This window comes from Oratosquilla oratoria, chromosome 9 (genome assembly GCF_046742065.1).
Source record: "Oratosquilla oratoria isolate Oo_2021 chromosome 9, ASM4674206v1, whole genome shotgun sequence".
NCBI lineage: Eukaryota > Metazoa > Arthropoda > Malacostraca > Stomatopoda > Squillidae > Oratosquilla > Oratosquilla oratoria.
Genome location: NC_134785.1, coordinates 51,367,556 through 51,392,555, shown reverse-complemented (window position 1 = coordinate 51,392,555; position 25,000 = coordinate 51,367,556). Strand labels below are relative to the sequence as shown.

At 41.9% G+C, this 25,000-nt stretch overlaps 1 protein-coding gene across 6 annotated transcripts in view; it reads left to right on the top strand.

The window, feature by feature from the left end:
- The window catches only part of Arms (Ankyrin repeat-rich membrane spanning), a 661,393-nt gene that overhangs the window by 378,651 nt on the left and 257,742 nt on the right, over positions 1-25,000 (top strand). The window contains exon 2 of one of the 6 annotated variants that reach the window (XM_076190421.1): positions 10,528-11,535. The exons of the other annotated variants lie outside the window; for them this stretch is intronic. Coding sequence (XP_076046536.1) covers positions 10,855-11,535 — 681 coding nt within the window. The 5' untranslated portion in view covers positions 10,528-10,854. The remainder of the gene's footprint in view (positions 1-10,527; positions 11,536-25,000) is intronic. 6 annotated transcript variants of the gene reach the window in all.

Below are 25,000 nucleotides of genomic sequence, written 5' to 3'. Positions count from 1 at the left end.
TCGATGTTGTGGGATTTATTCACAAGAAAACTGACATTTTCATTCGGACTCAAAAGAACCTCACCTTTAGCCTGATCCGGATTTTGTCGATAGGAACAAACTGTTTCATTCGCTTGAGGGTCAATCCCCTGAGAAATGAGGTCAAATTGATAAGAATGCCTTGTTTGTCTTGTTACTTGGCAACAGAGCCTCATAAGATAGAATCATGACCTACAAAGCGCCAAAGGGAAGTGTATATTATCATAGGGAATAGTATCTCTTCGGAGATGTGGATTTGTAGGGAGATAAAGGGAGAACAAGAGGAGAAAAATAGTAAGAGAGGGAGATAAAGAGAGAGAGAGAGAGAGAGAAAGAGAGAGAGAGAGAATTCCTAATCGGAAAAGAATGCTATTTGACAGGTCCGTAGTTGTATATCTCTCTGGAAGACACATCGCTCGGACCCAAAGACGAACATTAACGGGAAACGGAACGCGCTCGTGTGGAACACCACAATGATTCAGTCAACGGGGATAGAGTAAGGGACAACACGGACACGGAGGGAGAATATAAGGAAGAAAACACGTTTGCATGGGTCTTCAAGGTGGCTCGAACCCGGAGAAAGGCTATTAGTTAGAAGCTAACTATTGCCTCTTAAAGATGACAAAAACTAGATAACATTCACCCCCCCCCCCCCAGCAGCAGCACGATGGCCGGTGGCGAGGTATAGGCACGTCAGAAAAGACGAGAGGGAAGGAAAATGTCTCTGAAATGGAAGACCAGTTGTGTAAGAAGAATGTGAGGAGGAGGAGGAGGAAGAGGAAGAGGAATAGGAATATGAGGAGGAAGCTGAGGAATAAGACGAGGAGGAAGATGTGGAGGAGGAAGATGATGATAAAGTGGAAGATGATGAAGTGGAAGTTGATAATGATGAGGAAGCTGAGGTATAAGACGAGGAGGAAGATGATGATAAAGTGGAAAATGATGATGAAGTGAAATATAATGATAAAGTGGAAGATGACGATGAAGTGGAAGATGATAACAATGAGGAAGGTGAGGAGGAGGAGAAGGAGAGGAGGAAGAGGAATAAGGAGCTTTTTTGTGGAGAAGGAAATGTTGGAATGTCGCATTTGTATTTTAATGAATTCTTCGTGGCTGGTGGGAATAACGAGAGGAATGGGAATGGCACTGACTAGGAAGAAGCAGAAGAAAGGAATATCTGGAGGGATTATTTAGATCAAGAAAAAGACGCCCAGGAAGAATGAAGAAGATGAGAAGGAATGAATTGTAAGCAAGTGGTTTATAAGAAATCTGCGTTTTGGAAAAGGGGAAAAAAAAGGGGGGGGGAAGAGAAAAGATAAATTTGTTTTTGTTATTATTTGCTTGATTCTCATTTATTACTATTTATATGTCAATTTATTATTGTTTACTATTTACCAGTTTGTTTATTACTTAACTATACCTCTTTGTAATAGAGGAAGGAAATAGTCTTTTAACAGAATGATGGGACAATGTCTTTAGAAAATTGGTTTATTCCAGAGGAAAAAATAAAAGAAGAGGATTGTAGCGAAATTGGAAGAAGAAAAAAAACACGGGGCACGTGGGTAGGAATTCTACTGTCAAACGAAAGTGAAAGACTGGATTAGGAAGAGCAAGAAAAAAGAAAAAAGAAAAAAAAAGAAGGACAACATAATTGGAGTGGAAGAGCTCAAGCTGCATATTTGGAGTGTAGCCAAAGAGGCGGGAGGAGTGACTGGGAAATCCTCTTTTTGTAGTGACCGTTACGCCCGATGAGTCGGGAAGGCTCCGGAAGACCCTAGCCACGAACTTGACACCCCAAGAAGTCTCAACAACATTCATCCTCAAGGCTGGGGAGTTCCTTCGGGTGAATAAAATCGCCTGGCGGCAGTCAGAATGAATGTAGAGACATGAATAAATGGGAAAGGGGGTTTTATCGATAGCTGTCCAGAGTAAGTGTGGGTCTGGGGTGAGGTGTTTCTTCTGCTGAATAAAATTGTTCGTTCCCAGGCAGGACATATTCGTAAATAGATAACACCAGGAACGTCAAGAATCTCTAGAAAAAATAGTTCCAGTGAAGGACGAGTGAGTGCCTGCTAGTAATACTAACACAAGCAATTAGGATTCCTAACTAGCCCTCAAGGGCGCTTACCTGTAATCCTAATTACTCACTTGAACTTACAAACTCTCACTATCACTTACGCTAAGACTCACAGGCTCTAGTAAGGATTAATGGGCGAGTGCTAATACATCTCACTGGAGCTCCTGAGTTCTCACGGAATCTCCCGAGCACCCACGGGACCTCCCGAGCACCCACGGGACCTCCCAAGTACTCACGGGATCTCCCGAGTACTCACGGGAGCTCCCGAGCACTCACGGGATCTCCCGAGCACTCACGGGAGCTCCCGAGTACTCACGGGATCTCCCGAGTACTCACGGGACCTTCCGAGCACTCACTGGAGCTCCTGAGTACTCTCGGGAGCTCCCAAGTACTCACGGGACCTCTCGAGTACTCACGGGACCTCTCGAGCACTCACGGGAGCTCCCGAGCACTCACGGGACCTCCCGAGCACTCACTGGAGCTCCTGAGTACTCACGGGAGCTCCCAAGTACTAACGGGACCTCTCGAGTACTCACGGGACCTCTCGAGCACTCACGGGAGCTCTCGAGCACTCACGGGACCTCCCGAGCACTCACTGGAGCTCCTGAGTACTCACGGGAGCTCCCAAGTACTAACGGGACCTCTCGAGTACTCACGGGACCTCTCGAGCACTCACGGGACCTCCCGAGCACTCACGGGACCTCCCGAGCACTCACGGGACCTCCCGAGCACTCACGGGACCTCCCGACCACTCACGGGACCTCCAGAGCACTCACGGGTAACTTGCCCTCTAAGACTCTCCCCAGAAGGACACAGAAAGGTGCGAACTCGAAGAGGAAGAGGCAGAGGGCTCTTCGGAAGGTTTTGCGTACAAAGGAGCAGAGAATGTTTTAGTAGCATACATACAATACATACATAAATCCATACCAACTTACCTACACGTGTGTATATATGTATATATATATATATATATATATATATATATATATATATATATATATATATATATATATATATGCATGCATGCATATTTGCAGGCATCGTCTTCTAAATATATCATTGTGTAGTGTATGTACGTGCACGTGTGTGCGTGCGTGCAAGTGTCTGTGTGCGTGCATACGTGCCTGCGTTCTTAGAGCAAGAGAGACACACCTACATTCCTAATATACAGTATACTGTTCATGGGATCTATATGCGTAATTAGAGGAGAGAGAGAGAGAGAGGGAGGGAGGGAGGGGAAGAGATAGGGAGAGAAAGAGGTAGTGAGGAGGAAGATGGAGAGAGAGAGAGAGAGAGTGGTAAGGAGGAAGAAGAGGTAGGGAGGGCGAGGGAGAAAGAGAGAGAGGTAAGGAGGGAGAAGAGGGAGGGAGAGAGGGAGAGGGAGGAGAGGCGGGGTTGGTGAAGCGTTAAGCTTATCTGGAGGGCGAGTGGGGAGGAAGGAGGAAGGACGGGAATTTCCCTCCCGAAGACACAATTAATTGACAAGGTCTCGGCCAGCGGGCTTCTCTCTATCTCTCTCTCTCTCTCTCTCTCTCTCTCTCTCTCTTTCTCTTTCTCTCTATCTCTCTCTCTCTTTCTCTCTATCTCTCTCTATCTCTCTCTCTCTCTCTCTCTCTCTCTGCCAGTCTCTCCCTCTCTCTGCCAGTCTCTCTTTCTCTCTGCCAGTCTCTCTTTCTCTCTATCTCTCTCTCTCTTTCTCTCTATCTCTCTCTATCTCTCTCTCTCTTTACCTCGCCCTCTCCATATACCTCCCTCCCACCCTCCCTTCCTCGTACTCCTCTTCCTCCTCCACATTCCCTTCCTACTCCTCCTCCTCTTCCTCTTCCCCCGCTTCCACCTCCTCCTCTTCCACCGCCTCCACCTCTTCCTCCTTTACCTTCTCTTCCTCCTATTCTTCCTTTTCCTCTTACACCTCCTCCTCCTCCTCTTCCACCTCCTCTTCCTCCTCTTCCACCTCCTCTTCCACCTCCTCTTCCACCTCCTCCTCCTCCTCTTCCACCTCCTCTTCCTCCTTCACTTACTCTTCCTCCTTCTCTTCCTCCTCCTCCTCCTCTTCCTCTTTCTCTTCCTTCTCCTCTTACACCTCCTCCACCTCAAGCTCCTCCTCCTCTTCCACCTTCTCCTCTTCCTCCTCCTCCTCCTCCTCCTCCTCCTCGTATATCCATCCAGGTCGCCCTTCTTGCAACGTGCCTGCCATTCTGTCCTCTCCCCAAACGCATGGACCAGTCACCATGTTTAGTACAGTCGTTACCTCCCAAAATCTTTCGTTCAGGTCCAACGCTCACTGGCTTCTAGCAGACGAAACTTTTTGAAAACAGGGCCAACACTTGTCAATGGAGTCTTACCTGTCTTGCCCTGAGCAATTCTGAAATCACTGTACCAAACTCCTCAACAACAACGCTGGATCCACCTCCTTCCACCCCCTCCGTCCTCGTTTGGGCCAGTCCATTGCCCTGTTGGTTCCACAGCGCCTCCTATACAATTTACCCGCCTTTTAACCCTCCTAGTTTAGCTATCTAGCTATCTAGCACACGTACTATTCCCAGCATTCTAAATAACTCTAGTGGTATCTGGTTCTAGGAGCCTAAGAGTCCTAGTAAAGGGTCTATATATATATTTTTTTTCAACTCGCTAAATAAATCCCTTATCATTATCAGTTTACAATAACATTTCCCAACCTTTTCCGACCATTGCACCCCCTGTTGTCATGTCTAAGCAATCCAGCACCCCTATCTTGTTATCAGAAGGATAAAAGAAAGTGAAGTCTACTGCTTGATGATTTATTTCCTTGATTCCTTAGAACTGAAACAAATTGACAACATTGTTTGGAGAAGAAATAAAGAACACTAGAAAAAATAAGATAGCATGGAAAAAGTCAAATATGCACAACTGGGTAATCAATGATACATCAATGTGATTTTTGTGTGCATCACTTCCCAGCGCCCCCTATAATTGATTTCAGCACCCCCAGGTTGGGAAACGTTGGTATACAGGATTAATGGATTAACCCCACGGAAGTTAATGAGATTAACCCAACGGAAACTAGAATAGAAGCATTTGTTTGTTTGTTATTGTTTGTCTGTGTATTTTTATTTCTTTGATTATCATTTATTATTATTTATCGGTCAGTTAATTATTATTTACTATTTACCTGTTTGTTTCTTATTTAACCTTACCTATTTATTTATTTGCTTATTTATCATTATTGATAGTATTATGTTTTTATTTATTTGTTTAATTATTTATTTTTTTGCACATCCGACCTAGTTATGGACCAAAAGGTCTCCTGTTAGCATGCTCCTCCTTTGTAATCCTTTGAAAAAACCGCAAATGGACGAAGAGGTTAATGGAGAAGAGCTTAGCGACAAAGGCGATTAAAATTGCCAGACAGCAGTTAGGGTGACGGGGGGAAAATACTACCTAGTTAATTAGGGAATTTACGAAGGAGTTGAACCCCGGGAACGTGTTCGTTAGGTAATGGTTTCCTTCCAAAACTTGTTTCTTTAAGCGCTCAGGGGGTACTGTACACTTGGCTAGATAAGTAAAACAGGTTTCTAGTGTACGCTAGCGATGTCTAGTAGCATAGAAAATGGGAGGCGTTTGTCTTGGGAACAAAAAGACAAAATTATTCATTTACACTTGTAAAAATATTTATATATATATATGTATATATATATATGTGTGTGTGTGTGTGTGTGTGTGTGTGTGCGTGTATTATAAGTGTATTTGGGCAGGAGTTTTTCTCTAATGCATATATCATTAAAAGTGATGGCTAATAGTGCATTAATTATTTTTTAAAGGTATTTTCCATATACCTTATTATAGATTTGTGTTCCTTAGAAAGGAAATTTATGACTTGGCTGTATGTAGTCATATTAGCTAGATCGCGATTTCGATGTGTGTGTATGTGTATGAATAAATGAAAAACATACAATAGGATAATTGAATTTTAATTAATTAAAAAAAATAAAAAACTTAATTGCGGGACGCACTTTATCAGATGTCTTTTCTCCGTTTTTTCCTCTTTTTAATTTTCTTCTACATCATTGTTCTAAATACAAACGTATTCCAATATTGAACGATAAGATTTACACGTGTTTCTTTTAATGCCACAAACTCCTCCTATCGGGAGGCTAGGACTGTGCCCCTCACAGAGGACTTTGTAGTAAGGAATTTAATGAACCATGCCCTTGGTTCAACTTCGCCGGTGGCAGGATTCGAACCGCCATCCCCTCGACAAGTAACGACGCCCTGACCAATTTCCCAAGTTCCCTGAATTCTAATTTCACATAACCAATAAATAAATGAAATAGAACAAAACAAAAATAAATAAACAAGAATAAATTAATCAATTTCATCTGAATAGAATAAACTGGAGGTAGACAGAATAAACACGTTAAGGCCAAGTAAAGCACTAGAAAGGTATACATACGTTCGCGTTGAACCTTAGTGGGCCATTACAGGACCTGGTTAACCCCTGCGGGGCGGAGCAGCCCGGAGCGTCTTTGGTATACTGCACCTTTGATAAGCTCACGCGAGGTTTGTCTTCGGGATCGCAAACCTGTTATTTCTCATCGAAGAACATGTGACTTCCAGACACGAAATCTAGAACAGAGTGTGTCTAGAAAGTCTCCTTTTTCCTCTAGAGATACGAGAGCAGTGCTAGTTCTTTCTGGAATACTATGCTATTACCTCTCTTTTCTCTCCATCATAAGCCTGCAAATGTATATCATAGAAAAAAGTAATTGACAGTATGATCTCGGTGAAATGTCAACAATAACGTGTAAAGGGAGAGTTGTGAATGTGGATTTGATGTAATCATTTGATAATATGCCAGCTATTCAGCAACATATGTGACAAAGATAACCCCGCCAAGTTAAAAAAAAGAAAAAGAAAAAAGAAAAAAGAAAACGGAATATATAATCTTTGCGTGGCCCATACCATAACGACCGAGAAGTAGAGTTCACATAAAGGCTAAAAAGTGATTGTAAGTTACTATTTCTCTCTCTCTCTCTCTCTCTCTCTCGCTCACTTTTTTTTTCTTCGCGTGTGAGACATATCCAGTCTGACAGTTGTATGCAATGACATTCAAACATACCTGAGAAAGGAGCTATGAAGTCGACTGCAGTTCTGAATGTGGGTCGTCATTTTTGTTCTGGTCCTTCCCTTAACACGCTTCCAGCATCAAACCAAATGTCAGTAAACCTAATAACTGTGGCAGGTGACAGGAATTTGTGACGACCAGTTTCTCACTCGCACGGAAATGGACAAGAGTGAATATTACGATTCCTTGGGCTCTGTACTCACTTCATGCATGGCTGTTGACAAGCGATTTCGTTCAGTTGAAGGAAATGTTCACACTCATGAAAGGGTTAGCAGTTGTGAAAATATTTTCAAATTTATTTGACATCATGTATACACACACACACACACACACACATATATATATATATATATATATATATATATATATATATATATGTATATATATATTATATATATATATATGTTGAAACGCCATTATCTAGAGATGTCCATCTTAGTTAAATAAACCTATCTGCCGTTTGTCTAAGACCTTTGAAGTGAATAAAAATATGTTTTGAGAGGAAATGGAAGTAGAGTGACGAGACGGGTCGGGTAGAGAGAAGAGGGTAAAAGGAGTAGATGAACATTGTAATGGAAGAGAAGAATAGACACATAGGAAGAGAAGACTGTGAAAGGGAGACGCCCGGTGTATCTCGACTGGTTGCTGAATGTAGAGGAGGAAATTGATGTTGTATTTGTAGCGGTAGGAGATGACAGCAAAATGGCTATGGTGGGAGAGGAGAATAATAAGGCGATTTGCAAAATAAGGGGTACAAGTAACCTTGAAGGAAATGAAGGCTGGAAAGACACCTATGTTTAAAGGCTGTTGCGTAATGCATGACAAAGGGTGAGGTAATAGTGGACGGGTTGGTGAGATTGTTTAATGTGTGTCTAAGCGAAGAAAGTGACTCGATGGATTTGTGGCGTGCATGTACAATTCTGTCACACAAGAAGATGGGATATAACTAGAATATAGTTGTTGAGTGTGATCGGCAAGGTGAATGGGTGTGTGTTGATTGAGAAGATTAGGAGGAGAATAGAGTGATTGGGGAAGAGTAATGTGGATTTAAGAGAGAAAGAAGAGAATGATCAAGATTTCGGGGCAAGACAGGCACTTGATGATTACAAAGGATTACAAAGGCGGAGCATGCCGAGAGGAGACCTTTTGGTCCATAACTAGGTCGGATGCGAAAAAAATATGATAATGATAGATACAATGAAATAAAATTATAATAATATAGATAATGATAAAATAAATAAATGCATATGTATAGTTAATAAATAGGTAAATAGTAAATAATAATAAATTTACAGATAAATAATAATAAATGAAAATCAAGCAAATAAATAAACAGACAAAAAATAAACAAATAAACAAGGATTTATCAATGAAATTGTATGTTTGTGTGTGTGTGTTTGTGTGTGTATGTGTGTGTGTTTGTGTGTATGTGTGTGTGTGTATGTGTGTGTGTGCACGAGTACCTCTGGATGTGTATACATACTATCTACGTACAGGAAGGTGGGGGCTTACGCATGACGTCATATTGCCCTGCCAAAATGTAAAATCACAGAAAGGTCTGAGGCCTACATGACGTCATATTGACTCCAACAACTTTTTCGTCAGAAGTGAGGCAACTATGTGGAATTTATAGTTGCGGATATTGACTTTGTGAATATTAAATTTGCGGACTTGAATTTGATTGACTTTAAATTTGCGATTTTGACATTTGTATTTTCGGGCCTTGTTTTTGTGTACCTTGACGTTGCACGCACGCACATACATACACACGCACACACACACACACACACACACACACACACACACACACACACACACACACACACACCGAGCCTTGTCCCAACAAGCAAAAATCCTTGATGTTTGTTTTGATCAAGAAACACCAAATTACTAATTATCTCCTAATTAAATGACGACATCATAAGATGAAGAGGAAGAGAGGATGGGATGGGAGTGGGAGAGAGCGGGTGGGAGTGATTATAGAAATGAAATTGATTAAAAGAGAAGGAGGGACCAAATAGAGAGGTAATAAAAGGAAATGAAAGAGAAAAAGAAAATAATAAGAGATAAAGAAAGTGAAGTTATAATAGAGAGTAGATGAATATAGAAGAAGGTGCAGTAATAGGGAATGAAGATGGAGATAGTAACGAGAGAAGACGTGTAAGGGGGGAGAGGAGGGTGGGGAAGGGGAGAAAGAGGGAGTTACAGGGAAGAAGAAGAGGAGGGGAGGGAGGAGGAGGGAAGGGGGGGAGGAAGGGTGCAGTGGGAAGGGAAGAGGGAAAGAGATCGAGAGAAAGAGTTGGTGGAGGAATTTGGGGTTGAGTTTTGAGTCTAGATGCTGCCTAACCTGTTTCTCTAGGAAGATGGGTAATCTAGGACCGGTGGAGCTCGTTTTGAACAGGGTGCGCCAAATTCTCTGTCCCCTTATGATGCATTACATGTGCTAGTTCCTCCACATATGTGTACTACGAGGAGGAAAGATGGACTTGGTACAGGGTGGGGAAAGAAATTTGATGGTTATTATGAGTGCAAAATGTGATGGATTGTAACTTTGGCACACCCTGTATAATATAATCTTTTATTTTATATGATTTTTTTTTATTTATTTTTTGCTCTGAAATGAAATAATTTTTAACGGTGAAATAATGTGTGTATGTGTGTGATTCACCATGGTCTTGGATCACGTGTTGGACTCTTCCCTCCCGGAAGAGAGCTCAGAGCTCATATATGACCGATCTATTGGTAACGCTGTGACCTTACACGCACATACACACACACAACTCCCCGCTCACGAGAGTTGGAGTAACGACTCGCAGCGCAGCGATACTGAAATTATTTCAGCCCTGAGCGGATTCGAACCCGGACAGCCGTAGTGGCGGCCGCGAAAGCTACCGCCGTGCCATCGAGTCGTGTGTGTGTGTGTATGTGTGTGTGTGTGTGTGTGTGTGTGTGCCCGTGTGTGAATATAATGTGTCAATTCTATAATCATGCATCCTGTATACATTTGCAAAACGCGTTGAATAAAGTGACATACTTCATATATATCATTCCAGCTAACAGATATCTCGATTAACCCTATGATATACTTGATGAATTTTGTTTTGGCTAACGACGGAGGATTTTATTTGGTTAAGAACAAGCTGCATTATGCGACACATATACAGTATATATATATATATATATATATATATATATATATAATATATATATATATTATATAATACGTACACATATATTTCACAATATCGAAATAATCTTTGTAGGAAAAAGGAAGCCGTAGTGGATTTATTTTATTCAAATTATAATTCTTTATATGCATATTTTTCAGATATATATTTTACAGAAAATGATTAGTTCATATTTTTCATTTGATTTCTTGTGAAATAGATGAATTTGTAACTGCACCTCCCATTCAGTTAATCCCGTGTTAACTACGTTAACTTTCTAAGTGTGACTATGAATTTCCCTGAACATGGAAGCCTATGTCCAGAAGGAGGCAACCAGCTGGAATAGGTGGATTCGTGAATGCGGTAAGTGACAGGAACCGTGACGTCATCTTTGAGTTCGAGGAAAGAGTTGGCCCGGCCACTCCTGAGACGCGAAGTAGCCGAAGAACGAAGAGCGGCGGCCGACCCGGAAGGCTCTCTGGAGCGACATGGCTTCTGAGAGGAACCCTCTGACTCGGGGAATCTTCAGGACTCGTTCGAACCCAAACCCCGCTCCCACTTCGAGGTTCCCTTCGTCAGGTTCGAGTTCCACCTCGAAGAAGAAGAAGAAGGTCAGGTCTAAAGTGTACGATACGGCTTCTGCGATCTACAACAGCAACAGCGAGGACGAGGATGAGGATGACGATGGAGGGAGAGGGTTCCCCACGTACTCGGGGAATTCAGAGTCTCCGCATTTGGAGAGGTGGAAGAGGACTTCGGCTAGGTTCCTCCGTTACCACGCCTCCGGAGTACAACCTCCAGGTTCCCAGGAGGGAGGAGAAGTACAAGAACAAGGTCAAGAAGAAGAGGAACGAACTCAGCAGGAGCAAGCCCTCCAAGAACAAAAGGAACACTTACCTTTCGAGCAGCAAGAACGCGAACGAAGGCTCAAACAGTTCGATGATAAACAGCTCGCACTCGTACGGAACCAGGAACTGGAGCCCAGGGTCCCTCTCCAGCACAGGCAGCTGAGGGCGGTGCAGTCAGACAAGACGCCTCAGAGGCCTCAGGTCAAGCACCCGGCACCCCCTCGAAGGATCTCTGACCTCAGGACGCTAACAGCTACCCTGAGTCTTCAGATCCATGGGTCGCTCCTCAATATCGCGTCCAATGAGAAGGCCAAGAAACAGGTGACGTATGAAGATACGATTTTCCTCTTTTTTTTTTGTCTTGTTTAGTTTTAGCTTTATTTTCTTGCATGTTGATTTCGTCATTGTTGTTATTCTTTTATCGTTATTATAACTAATGTTAATTACTGTCATCTCTTTAATTGTTGTATTGGTTATTGTTCATTGACTCATTTACATGTCTACTCTTTTATTTGATTCTATTTAATCTTATCTCGTTTTCAATGTTTTATGTATTCATCTAATTATCTATTCATTTATTCGTTTACTCTTTATCTTATTCTGTTTTATCTTGTTTTCAATGTTTTTATATATTCATCTAATTATCTATATATCTATTTATTTATTTAATTTATTTTTTGGTATTTAGTGATATTCAGTGGAAACCCCAATTCAGAATTCAACCTCTAGTGAACCGTTCCCTATCCTTAAGTCGCAGTTAGTTGCAGGTTGTCAGGGCAACCTCTCTTGGTATGTGACCTTAGGGAGGGAAACCTTTAGAGGTGGAGGTGCATACCTGGCCAGGGATGGCGACAAAAACAAAGGGTTCGCAATGTATCAAACAGAGCTCGGAAAGGACACCTTTGCGGTGCTCCGACAAATGGCAACACAGGGCGGACAGATATGTCATATGCCAAAGATCACTACCCAAAAAAAAGACTCTTGTCAGCGGATAAATATAAAAAAATAGATAACTGAATAAATAGATGAATGAATAACTGATTACATTAATGAAAAGATCAATAAAGACTAAATGCATAAATGAATGAATTGATTAATGATTGAATAAGTGAATAAATAAACGGAGAAATAAATAAATGAACGAATAAATTGATAATTATACATATATATATATATATTATATATATATATATATGTGTGTGTGTGTGTGTGTGTGTGTAAACTGCGTATTCACCAATTTTACAGAAGAAAATGTATGTCGGATAAGAAAAAATAAAGAAAAAAAGATCAACTTATAGCGTAGGAAAATTTCCCAGCACGAGTTAGAAACCCGATATGGAGATTCTATAAATCGTAGGTAATGATGTAACCAGGAATATTATGCAAGAGTGGAGACGGTGCCATTATGCATGCCGGGACCGTGCCAAGCGGTTGGCACTCTCTTGGCACTCCCCTCCCTCCCTCCCCCCGTGGTGCCCTCCGTGGCTGTTGGCGCCTCGCTTCCCCCATGACAGGCAGCTGGCTACGACAAGCAGCTGGCTACGACTTGACGATCTTTTTCCCCTTCTCGTGGCGACAGGAAGGCGGGAAGGAGGGAGGAAGGGAAAGAGGAAGGTGGAGGAAGGGAGGGAGGGAAATGAGGAAGGAAGGGGAAAGAGGAAGAAGGAGGAAGGGAGAGAAAGAGAAGGAGGGAGGAAGGGATAGAGGAAGGAGGAGGGACGGAGGGAGATGGAGGGAAGGAAGGGAGTAAGGAAGGGAAAGACGAATAAGGAGGGAGGGAGGGAGGGAGATGGAGGGAGGCAGGGATGGGGAAGGAGGGAGGAATGAAAGAGGGAGGGGAGAGAGAGGAAAAAAGGAAGGGAAAGAGGAAGGAGAGAGGAAGAAAAGGAGGAATGAAGGAATAAGAGCGAGAGAAGGGGAGGAAGAGGAGGAACGGTGGAGGGAGAGAAGGAAGAGAGGGAGGAGTGCAGGACGGAGGGAGGGAGGGAGTGAGGGTCGTTAGAAGAGCAAGGTTATCATTGCCTGGATACCATGCACTATGAATCAAAACAGGCGATAGGCAAAGCGTATTGCCGATCATATATATATATGTATGTGTGTGTGTGTGTATATATATTATATATATATATATATATATATATATATATATATGAAAATATTTTTTTTTATGTATGACGTTTCACATCTGTATCGGCGTAGGGGAAAAATCCACGCCATTGTCAACTTGGTTTGGTTAATCCCCGCTCCCGAACCCTTGCGCATAAAAGGCAACTTAATCCTTTATACTGTGAAGGGAATTAAGTGGGGAAGGTTTTTTACCTTGTTGGCAAGGAAAGGACTTAAGGGAGCGGTTTGTCTGTTTGCACACCCTCTCGAGTTATGTATAGGTGTCTTCATTAAGAGTTTTTTTTTTTTTTCTTTTTTTTACACATTGTGCAAATCAGTTGGTTTCCAAATTTTTCATCACATTCACACTCATTGTGATTTTTTTGCGAAAGACAGACTCGGTTTTTGCATTTTTTTCTTTTTTTTTTCTTTACTTTTATTCTTGCGTTTTGTTTATTTCTATACGTGTTTATCTATTTATCTGTTAATCAATTTATTTATTCATTCATTTACTTGTCTATTTTTGTGGCATATTTTGTTTTTTATTTTCCTTTTTATTCGTTTATTTTTTGACTCAAACGAGCCGTCTCGATCGATCCCTTCGTTTAGACAAGGGTGTCACCTTCCGACCTTCGTATTGAAATCAATCAAATCGCTTCTTTCTACTTGACAAAGAGGAACCTGTAGAGCGCCACACGATGCCTCAAATGTCCGATACCTGTGGTGTCAAATTTGGTCCATACGTATCAAAACAATCCTCTCGAATGTCTCACCAAAACAAGTCCCACCCCCTTTCTTCCCCTGACCAATCACGGTCGCTTTGGAGTGACGCGTATCGGGAGAATGCGGTCTGCGATTGGTCAGGAAGGTGAAAAGGGCGTGGCTTCTTTCGCCTGAGATGATGGTAATGACAGCAAGGCCGCGAGGAAGGAAACATACATGATCTACTATCTACGGTCATTATATATATATACCGAGATCGTAACGGGATCGTACCGAGATCGTAATGAGATCGTAGAGAGGTCGTAACGGGATCGTACTGAGATCGTAATGAGATCGTAACTGGATCATACCGAGATCGTAACGGGATCGTACCGAGAACGTAATGGGATCGTACCGAGATCGTAACGGGATCGTACCGAGATCGTAATAAGATCGTAACGGGATCGTACCGAGATCGTAGCGGGATCGTACCGAGATCGTAATGAGATCGTTACTAGATATTACCGAGATCATAACTTGGTTAGGATGATGACACTTACGGTCCTTTAATAAGAATTCCAAGTCCACACTTTTATACGATGTGACCGCAACTGTGCCAGACAGGTTCATTAATTCCGTTCCACCCTTTCAAGGTGCCATCGACTACTGGCGCCGCTGAGATGATCAACGCAAACACGTGGATTTGGCGTGTTTGTGGATATGGCATATATTTACGACTCAAAACGAGTATCACGCATCGAGACGAGCCTTCTGACGACGTGGTGTGCATGATCGACCCCTTTCAGTTGATCGACATCTGAATACTATGAAATCAGGTCGACTTTGAGAGAGTAATTCTGTGTCGAGTTCATGTTTTCTGTCACCTTCTCTCCCCACCCTCCCTACCTCGCTTCTCCTCTCACTCCTTCACTCCCCTCAACTCCTACACCATCTGTTAACTCTTTTCGTACGGAATTTTGCCCTCGGGTGAATAAAATGACCTGGCGGCATAATAGAAAACGGGTTAATTGAGATGACTCTTATGCTGTCGGTCATTGAAGTTTACCGGTCATCAGTTAGTTAAGATGTTTTGTTATATTAATCCTCTCAATTTCCTAACTTCTGTCGGGTCAGGTATTGGAGTTTACCGGTCATCAGTTAGTTAAGATGTTTTGTTATATTAATCCTCTCAATTTCCTAACTTCTGTCAGGTCAGGTATTGGAGTTTACCGGTCATCAGTTAGTTAAGATGCTTTGTTGTCTTAATCCTCTCAATTTCCTAACTTCAGTCTAGTTCTAGTTGATACCTAGAAAAGAGCTCACATAGCACTTCTAGGCAGACATCTAGTATCGTCTATTCTAGCTCAGGCAGCTTTGAGCTCGACTTGTTCAACTTGCTATTCAAGATGGATGAATCAATTTCAACAGTCGAAAGCGGTCTCGCATTAGCTTAGTTGTGGGTTCGAATCCCGCACTCCTCTCCGATTCCCAGCTGTGCGTCGTTACCTGCCTCAACAGTTCCTAAAGCGGATAATAATTCAAAGGTGACGGCTTCGGCCGCAGATACTCAGCGCCTCCTGGCGTAGGCTCCTCACTTTGGAAAGTAATTGTTAGTTTGATAAATACTTTTTCGGATGCGTGGATACACTTAAGTGCTGGGTTAAGAGAACAGCTGATTTAAGTAATGTAAACTACATTACTTAAATTAGCTGGTGACTTAACCCAGTCCTGAAGTGTATCTATGCATTTGGAAGAGTATATAGCCAGAAAAAAGAATGTTAAGTCCGTCCTTGTAGCAAATGAGTTACTTCGATGTGGTTGTAAGTGTTCAACGTGGGAATTTCCCCCTCAGGTAAAAAATAGATAGAATAGATAAACAAATGAATAAAGAGATAAGTAACTAAATACTTAAACATATGATTAGATAGAAATAAATTTAAAAAATTAATAAATAAATGAATAAACGGGAAAAATAGATAAATGAATAACAAGCAAACAAGTGATTAAGTAAATAGGCAAGTAAAGAAATAGATTAATAAATAAGGAGCGAATATACAAATAAGAACGAACTAAGAAGTCTACAAACGGAATAGATACACAAAGTTGATTAAAAATTAATAAATAAATAAATAAACGGAAAATAGATAAATCAAGAATAGATAAACGAGTAAATAAACGAATGATTAAATAAATAGACAAAGAAATGGATTAATAAATAAAGAGCGAATATACAAATAAAAACGAATTGAGAAGTCTACAAACGGAATAGATTCACAAGTTGATTAAGGTATTCGAAGGGTCAAATGGACCTTGAAGCTTTCCAAGGTTGAAACAGCTTGAGGCGTTCCAATGACTGAAACCTGTTATCTTCAGAGAGCAAGAACGGGTTGACTCGCATTGACGTTTGATTTGACAAATATCAATTCTTTGTAGACCCAAGGCTTCAATTGTTACCTTCAACTCTTCCAACTGGTAGCTTGTCATCATTATTGTTATCGTTACTATGCTGAAGTTGTTTCTTGGACTGTCACGGGTACTGGCGTTTATCTCTTCCCTGCCAACGCCGTTACTGTCACCAAACGATTACTGGCATTGCGGTTGTCATCGTTGTCTTCGTCATCGTCATCGTCGTCGTCGTCGTCGTCGTCGTCCTCACCAACACTCCAGCACTGTCATCACCATCACTGTCATCATCACTATCACTACCACAATCACCACCACCTCTAATACCACTACCATGACTACTACCACTACTACTACCATCACCAATACCACCAAAACCACTACCACTACCATCACTGTATTACTCAAATCTTCAATCTCAATCTTATCATCAAATGTTGTCAACCGTGCTTCCAAGACTCGTGAACGAGGAAACATTATTTACAATTGTCACATATTTTGACAACAGAACGTTTGCCACGGGGTCGATGTCTGCTAACACCATTTCCCACAATCAGGATGATAGATGTCAGTAGTATTGAAAAAAGATCGTCCAAGAGCAGCTAATGGTAAGCCTGATGAGCGGAACGTTTAGAAAGTTGTGACCAGATTTGATCAGGCCACTGTATCTATATAATTGAATATAATATGACACAATAGGTACACATGTGACGTCACTTGAAATAATGACGTCACATCCGGATGAACGATGACGTAATATAAATTTTGCATGATATTTTGTTCTCTGATTGATTATCAGTGAAACAAAGGTGCTGGGAGACCTTAGCGCATTCACTCAACGACGGTGACAATGAAATACTGTAGTAACTACCAACAGCAGTAGTAGCGTTGTCAGTACCAACAACAACTCTGATATCGTTACCAACATTTCTGGTACTTCCAAGACCGCTTTTATCGAGATGAACATCAAACGTGGAGACCTATAAGTGGAAGGATTGTACTAATTAAAAGTGATCAGTATTTTTTTTTTTTTTTTTTTTTTTTGAGTGGAGACAAGAGTGGTCACCACGGAGATGAACGAGATCGTCTGAGAGCAGACAAGAGTACGAGGAAAAGTACCAAGACGGAAAGAGCTGACCTTCCTAAAGCTCCCACCTTCACCCCAATTACCACAGAAAACCTTGAGGGGAAGAGTTATGTAACACAAGTCCTTTCCTCCCTTAAGGTCGACCTTGTAAGAATTTGCCGCATGGAGAGGAAGGCTGAGGAGGAGGTGGAGGAGGAGGAGGGGGGTGGGAGTAGAGGAAGGGAAAGGGCATTAGGGTTACCGTTGAGGAAGTTGAAGTTTAGTGAGACTTAATTAGATGATTAAGTATGTGGGAGGTAGTTAAATGTAGGTAGAAGGTTAAGTGGGTCTATAGTATTTGAAACTGTTCACAAAACGTACTAAGTAAACTAGGAATGAAGTCCTAGAACTGATAAGACGTAGATTTAATCTAGGAGTAGATAGAAATAAAGCCACTGCGTAATTAATTAATGGAACAGACCGCTGATGCAATCTCATGTACATTAGGAGATTGAAGTGTGTTTATTTACATCTTGTTTTAAAGTTCGGGAAGAAACGACATGACGTCACTCTTAAGCCCCGCCTCCGTCTGTTTGTACAGACCCAGGCTTAGATTTAGATATAAAGAAACACATGTTAATAATATAAAATAATAAATCTAATATTTAGGACGAAAATATAAAAAATATTACATTTTTTAAAGTACTTTTTGTTGCGAATACTGGAGACTGCGAATTTGAGAAACATTCTGATAGAGATTATATGTATTTACACTGTTGATACATGTTAAGACTGTTACATTTTTAGTAATGTATTCGTAGTCACATTGCGATGTTAACTAGGAATGTGGATACTAGTTCTAAAATGTATTGATATTAGTTTGTTAGTTATTTTATCTGTCTGTCTGTCTGTTTATTTGTCAGTCTGTCAGTTTGTCAGTACATATGACATGATGTGATTTCCATCATGATGTAAGATGTTATCGGACATCCAGGGAATGTCATAGCAACTGGCCTCCGATAGAGAATCACAATCAGACTTGTGCAATCTTGCGGACATCAAAAACTGACCCACAATTTACCAAGAGAACGAAAATATATAAATCATTGTTGAGTACTACATCAGTGACGTTTGTAGACAATTCAAAGCTACCGCGACGGATCAACAATGTATTTGTGTGTTTTCTTTTTATTCTGGGGCGAAAGGAAGTAACAAAGACAGTGCGTACACTCCAAAGCGAGGACGAAGCACAAGCTGCACAGCGGCAGCTGGGAAATGAGAAGGAAAGGATGACGAAATAAAGAATTGTGGAAAGGTCAGAGGAGGAAAGGAAAAAGAAGAATAAAAAAGGACAGAGAAGTAGAAGGAGGAGGAGGAGGAGAAGGAGGCTGATTCTTCTTCGTCCTTCTTCTTCTTCTTCTTCTTCTTCTTCTTCTTCTTCTTCTTCTTCTTCTTCTTCTTCTTCTTCTTCTTCTTCTTCTTCTTCTTCTTCTTCTTCTTCTTCTTCTTCTTCTTCTTCTTCTTCTTCTTCTTCTTCTTCTTCTTCTTCTTCTTTCTTCTTCTTCTTCTTCTTCTTCTTCTTCTTTCTTCTTTCTTCTTTCTTCTTTCTTCTTATTCTTCTTTTTCTTTCGTCTTCTTTCTCTACTTTTCCTCTTCTTCTTCTTCTTCTTCTTCTTCTTCTTCTAAGAAGGGGCTACCACGCAGGTGAATAGAATCATCTAGCGTTAACCAAAATAAAACATATAAATAAAGTTGTCTGGCGTTATGGGAGGAATAAGGAAGGAGATGGAGTGACGAGGAGGAGGAGGAGGAAGAGGAGAAGAGAGGAGGAAGGGAGGGAAATGGGGAGGAGGGGGAGGAAGAGAAAGAAGGAAAAGAGGAGGAATACGAAGAGAAGTAGGAAGATAAGAAAGGAAGAAGAGAAAGAGAGGGAAGAGAAGGGAAGGAAAGAGAAGGAGAAAACGAAGAAAAGAAAGAGAAAGAGAAGGAAGAAAGAGAGGAAGAAGAGAAAAAGAAGGAAGAGAAACAAGGAAGCGAAAGAGAGAAATAGGAAGAAGAGAAGAAGCGAAGAGAAAAAGTAGTAACGTGAGGAGGAGGAGGAAGAGGGAGAAGAAGGGGGAGGGATTTTTTTTTTTTTTTTTTTTTTTTTTTGTTATATTTGGAGTGAAATGTCACTCCCACGGTCTTTGTCGATGTGGCACTTGAAACGGTTCAAATATAATGAATAATACTGAAGGAGGAGGAGGAAGAGGGGGAGGGGGAGGTGTTGGAGAAGCATTCATGGTTGTGTGAGGCAAGAAGGAGACTAGGGAGTGTCGTACAAGGAGGGTACAAGGGTCATTTTCCATACAAGGAAGTTGACTTGTCCACAGAGAGGTGAAGTGTATGTTCATTTGCATGCGCACGCACATATAAGCACACGCACGAACATACACACGCACATATAAACACACGCACGAACATACACACGCACATATAAACACACGCACGAACATACACACTTACACGGACACACACACACACACACACACACACACAGACACATCTCGTTGCGCAATGGTTAGAGTTCTTCAGGTGAATAAAATCAGCTGGCGGCAGCTAAAAAGAAGTAAAAGGCTCCGACAATTCTTTCCTGATTTTTTTTTTATCAGAAAGGTTGGTCGTTCATTTCATCGTTGAATTTCTCCCCCCCCTCTCCCCTTCTCCCTACCTCCTCCCACTCCCTCCCTCCCTTCCTCCTCAGAACCTTTCCTTTGTTAAAAAAAAAAAAAAGGCTTTAAGATGTCACTCCTGTCTTCCCGAAGGCTTTGATAATCGTAATCGTCTTGCTAATGCCATTATCATCAACATCTCACATCGCTTCCACTTTATTCCCCCCGTTCACCACTACCTTTCCACCCCCCCCCTCCTCCTCCCCCTTCCTCCGTCGTCTTCTCGAGCGCTGAGTGATCTGGTCCCTGTGACCCTGTGATTTTGTGTAATCGGTTTACTGTAAAGTAATCACACGGTGTGACCTTGAAAATAACAATTTTCTTCTTCTACTTCTCCTTCTTGTTCCTCTTGTTGTTCCTCTTCTTCCTCCTCTTCTTCCTCTTCTTCTTCTTCCTCTTCTTCTTCCTCTTCTTCTTCTTCCTCTTCTTCCTCCTCTTCTTCCTCTTCTTCTTCTCCTTCCTCTTCTTCTCCTTCTTTGTCTTCTTCCTGTTCTCCTTCCTCCTCTTCTTCTTCCTCTTCTCCTTCCTCTTCTCCTTCTTCGTCTTCTTCCTCTTCTTTTTCTTCTTCCTCTTCTTCTTCCTTTTGTTCTCCTTCCTCTTCTTCTTCTTCTTCTTCTTCCTCATCTTCTCCTTTCCTCTTCTTCTTCTTCTTGATACTCCTGCAGATGTTGTATATGCTGATGACGATAATGATGCTGAGGCTGATGCTATTGCGGCTGCTATTGCACCTCCTCCTGCTCCTCCTCCTCCTACTCCTCCTTTTCCCTCCTCTCCTCCTCCTCCTCCTCCTCCTCCGGAAGCCTTCATCCTCGCAACAACCCAAAAGTGACAGACAGTGATCCCGCCCCTACAAAGGGGGCGCAGAGAACCACGAAGACAAAAAAGATCACTTGACGGCAGCCATGATACAACGAAAGGTACCTAACCTCACACGAGGCGTCAACCACTGCCGTCAGACGATTTTATTCAGTCAAGAGGAGCTCCCTGCGTTAACATGTGGCGGAAGATGGAGGACACGCAATCCGATTCAATAGATTTTTTTTTTTTTTCCCATTTCTATCCTTATGTAACTTGTTCCCCGTGGCCTTGGCTCCTATTAGGACCTTTGTGGCGTCACAAAGGACTATGGTGTAAGGACTCTTGCCCCTTTCCTGCGGGTCACTCACATCTCTTCCCGTCCTTTGTCTGTATGGCAAGGTTTCTTAGTCTTTGTGGACGTGGTTATGCTGTATGTGAAGCGCCCCCCCCCCATGATTGTGGTGGTGGTGATGATGACGGTCGTGGTGATGATGGTGGTCGTGGTGGCAGTTATTAGAAATGATGATTGTGGTGTTGGTGAAGATGGTGGTGATGTGATGGTGATTATGGTGATGTGATGATGGTGATGATGTGGTGATAGTGATGGTGGTGGTGATGCGTTGGTGCTAGTGATGATGATGATGATGGTGGTGGTGATGATAGTGATGTAACAGTGATGGTGGTGGGGATAATGATGGTGATGTGACGGTGGTGATGATGATGGTGGTGGTGATGTTAATGATGGTGATGATGATATTGATGAATGATGGTGATGTGACGGCGGTGATGATGATTGCGGTGGTGATGATGGTGGTGGTGATGGTGATGGAGATGATGGTGATGATGATGATGAAATACTGACATACTTTCACTGATAAGGAAACTGGTTAAATATATTAGGGGGGTTTTTTGTCCTACATTCCTCTTACCATGGTAACTATAACTCCTAACTTAGTAACTTGGTCCCCAGCGAGCAAGTGACTAAGTAGCACAGACCTCTGAGTCTCCTTCGGGAAGGAATGGGTCCTGGGATTAGGTTCTCTCCTGACGAAGGAGTACCTCCTCCTTCGGCAGACTCTTTCGCAAGACCGTTACGACCGTTGCGACCGTTGGTGACCCAGATTCCACCCGCGGACGGTTTCAAGGTCAACCGTTGCGGCGCCAAAGAAAGTTTGTCATCTTCGAAGGTTTTTGTCAGAACGGGAGGTTCCTGTCTCATCTCTCTCCTTGATGATGATCGCTATGGTCTCGAGGTGAGAGAGAGGGGGATTGCTCTTGAAAGAGGTTTGGTCATAGAATAATAATGATAATGATAATAATAATAATAATAATAATAATGATAATAATAATGTTAATTGTGATAGTGATAGTAATGGTTATAGTGATATTAATGGTGATAGTTATAGAAATAGTAAAATAGAAATTTCTTCTGTCTCGCCTCATGGTGAATTATGATGGCCCTTGAAAGAGGTTTGGTCATAGAAAAATGATAATAATAATGATAATAATGTTAATTGTGATAGTGATACTAATGGTTATAGTGATACTAATAGTGATAGTTATAGAAATAATAAAATAGAAATTTCTTCTTTCTCGCCTCATTTTGATAGTAACGTTTATAGTGATATTGATAGTGATAGTTATAGTAATAATAAAATAGAATTTTCTTCTATCTCGCCACATTTTGATAGTAATGGTTATAGTGATATTGATAGTGATAGTTATAGTAATAATAACATTTTCTTTTGTCCAGACTCGTTCAAACTTGAAAACCTCTCGAGGTATCAATTCAGGAGGAACTTAGTAAGAAAATGAGAGATAGATAGGAGGTGATAATAAGATATAGAGGAAAAGGGATATATAGCGTAAAACTAGGAAAAGAGGAAAAGGAGGAGGAGGAGAAAAGGAAGAAGAGGAGGAGGAGGAGAAAAGGAAGAAGAGGAGGAGGAGGAGAAAAAGAGGAAGAGGAGGAGGAGGAGAAAAAGAGGAAGAAGAAAAGTAGACAAACAAGATTTGCAAAGAAACATAGAAAGCGATACAAAAGATACATTCAGTGAAAATATGGAATACGAAGACATATTGACAGAGTCCAGGATAGATAGAAGAACAGAAACCTTCTTTGCAGCCAACCAGAATAAAATCCTCAAAGTCGAACTATTTCTCTCTGTCTTAGATTCGCAAGGCTCACGAACTCCTCTCAGCTGAATAAAATCATCTGACGTTAATCGGAAAAGATTAAAGGATTACAAAGGCGGAGCATGGCGGCAGGAGACCTTTTGGTCCATAACTAGGTCGGATGCGAAAAAAATTATAATCATAAATGTATAAATAAATTGAAAAATTAAACAACATAGATAAAAATAATAAACAAAATAAATCCATAGGTATAGTTAAATAATAAACAGGAAAACAGTAAATAATGATGAATTGACAAATAAATAATAAGTGAAAATCAAGCATAATAATTAAACAAACAGACAATAAACAAACAAATAACATAAAGTAAATGGCAGTCATTACAGCATCTTGCTTAGTTGTTTATTTCAACGAATCTTAAAGCTTCGAACTGAACTACATTGCACTGCCTCTGCAAGAAGTTTATTCCATTCACGGAGACGTGAGTTAAGGAGCTGAGTGCTGGTGGAACGAGGTGTTGGAGAAGGTCTTCTATGAAGAGAGTGGCTGGGCTGGGCCGGGCCGGTCCGGTCCGGGCCGGGCGGGGCGGGGCGGGGCAGGTCAAGTCAGGTCCCGACGTCCAGAAAGGAGGTCAGGAGAGCTGCAGGAGAATTGATGGACACGATTGGGTCGGAGAGGAGAGAAAGAGGAGGAAGAGGAGGGGATGGGGAGGTGGAGGAGGATGGAGAGATGAAAGAGGATGGGGAGAAGAAGGATGGGGAGATTAAAGAGGATGGGGGACATTTAGGAGGATGGGGAGGTGGAGGAGGATGGGGAGATGGATGGGGGAGACTGAGGAGGATGGAGAGGTGGAGGAGGACAGGGAGATGGATGGGGATGGAGAGAAGAAGGATGGGGGAGATTGAGGAGGATGGAGAGATGGAGGAGGACAGGGAGATGGATGGGGATGGAGAGAAGAAGGATGGGGGAGATTGAGGAAGATGAAGAGATGGAGGAGGATGGGGAGATGGAAGGGGATGGAGAGAAGAAGGATGGGGGAGATTGAGGAGGGTGGAGAGATGAAGGAGGATGGGGAGATGGAGGAGGATGGAGAGATGTAAGAAGATGGGGAGATGGATGTGGATGGGGAGAAGAAGGATGGAGATTGAGGAGGATAGAGAGATGGAGAAGGACAGGGGAATGGATGGTGATAGGGCTAAAGGTCCACGTGAAAACAGGATGTAAACAAAGACGATTTAAAATGTAAACAATAGGATTATATTACCGAAAGGACATGCAAACACACGCCAGGTCATATCCTTCTCCTTCAGGAAGTGGATGGTGGTGGTGGATGTGGTATGTGGTGGTGGATGTGGTATGTGGTGGTGAATGTGGTATGTGGTAGTGGTGGAAGAAGGAAGGCGTGGTGCTGTGGTTAGTAACGACCTCTCCTTCACAAAAACTTGCCGGATCGTACCCCCCTCCCCCCTCCCCCAACCAACTCAACACATCTGGACCCCCAACGTTTGGAGAGGATAGTTTCACCGACTGTAAGTCTGCAATTCTGTCGGTCTGTCAGTCAGTCAGTCAGTCTGCAATATAATTCCTGCGAGAGTGAAAGGTGTGTGTGTGTGTGTGTGTTTGTGTGCGTGCGTGTCTGCGCGCACGCGTGTCAATATATACGTGTATTTATATATATGTATATATATATATATATATATATATACATATATTGGCCTCCTTGAGTCTCTCGTTGTTGATGGCTTAGAATTAAAGTGTATTGTGGTTGATAAAAATGTATATGTGCTCACTGGGAGCCATTCAGTATTGTACAATATATATATATATATATATATATATATATATATATATATATATATATATA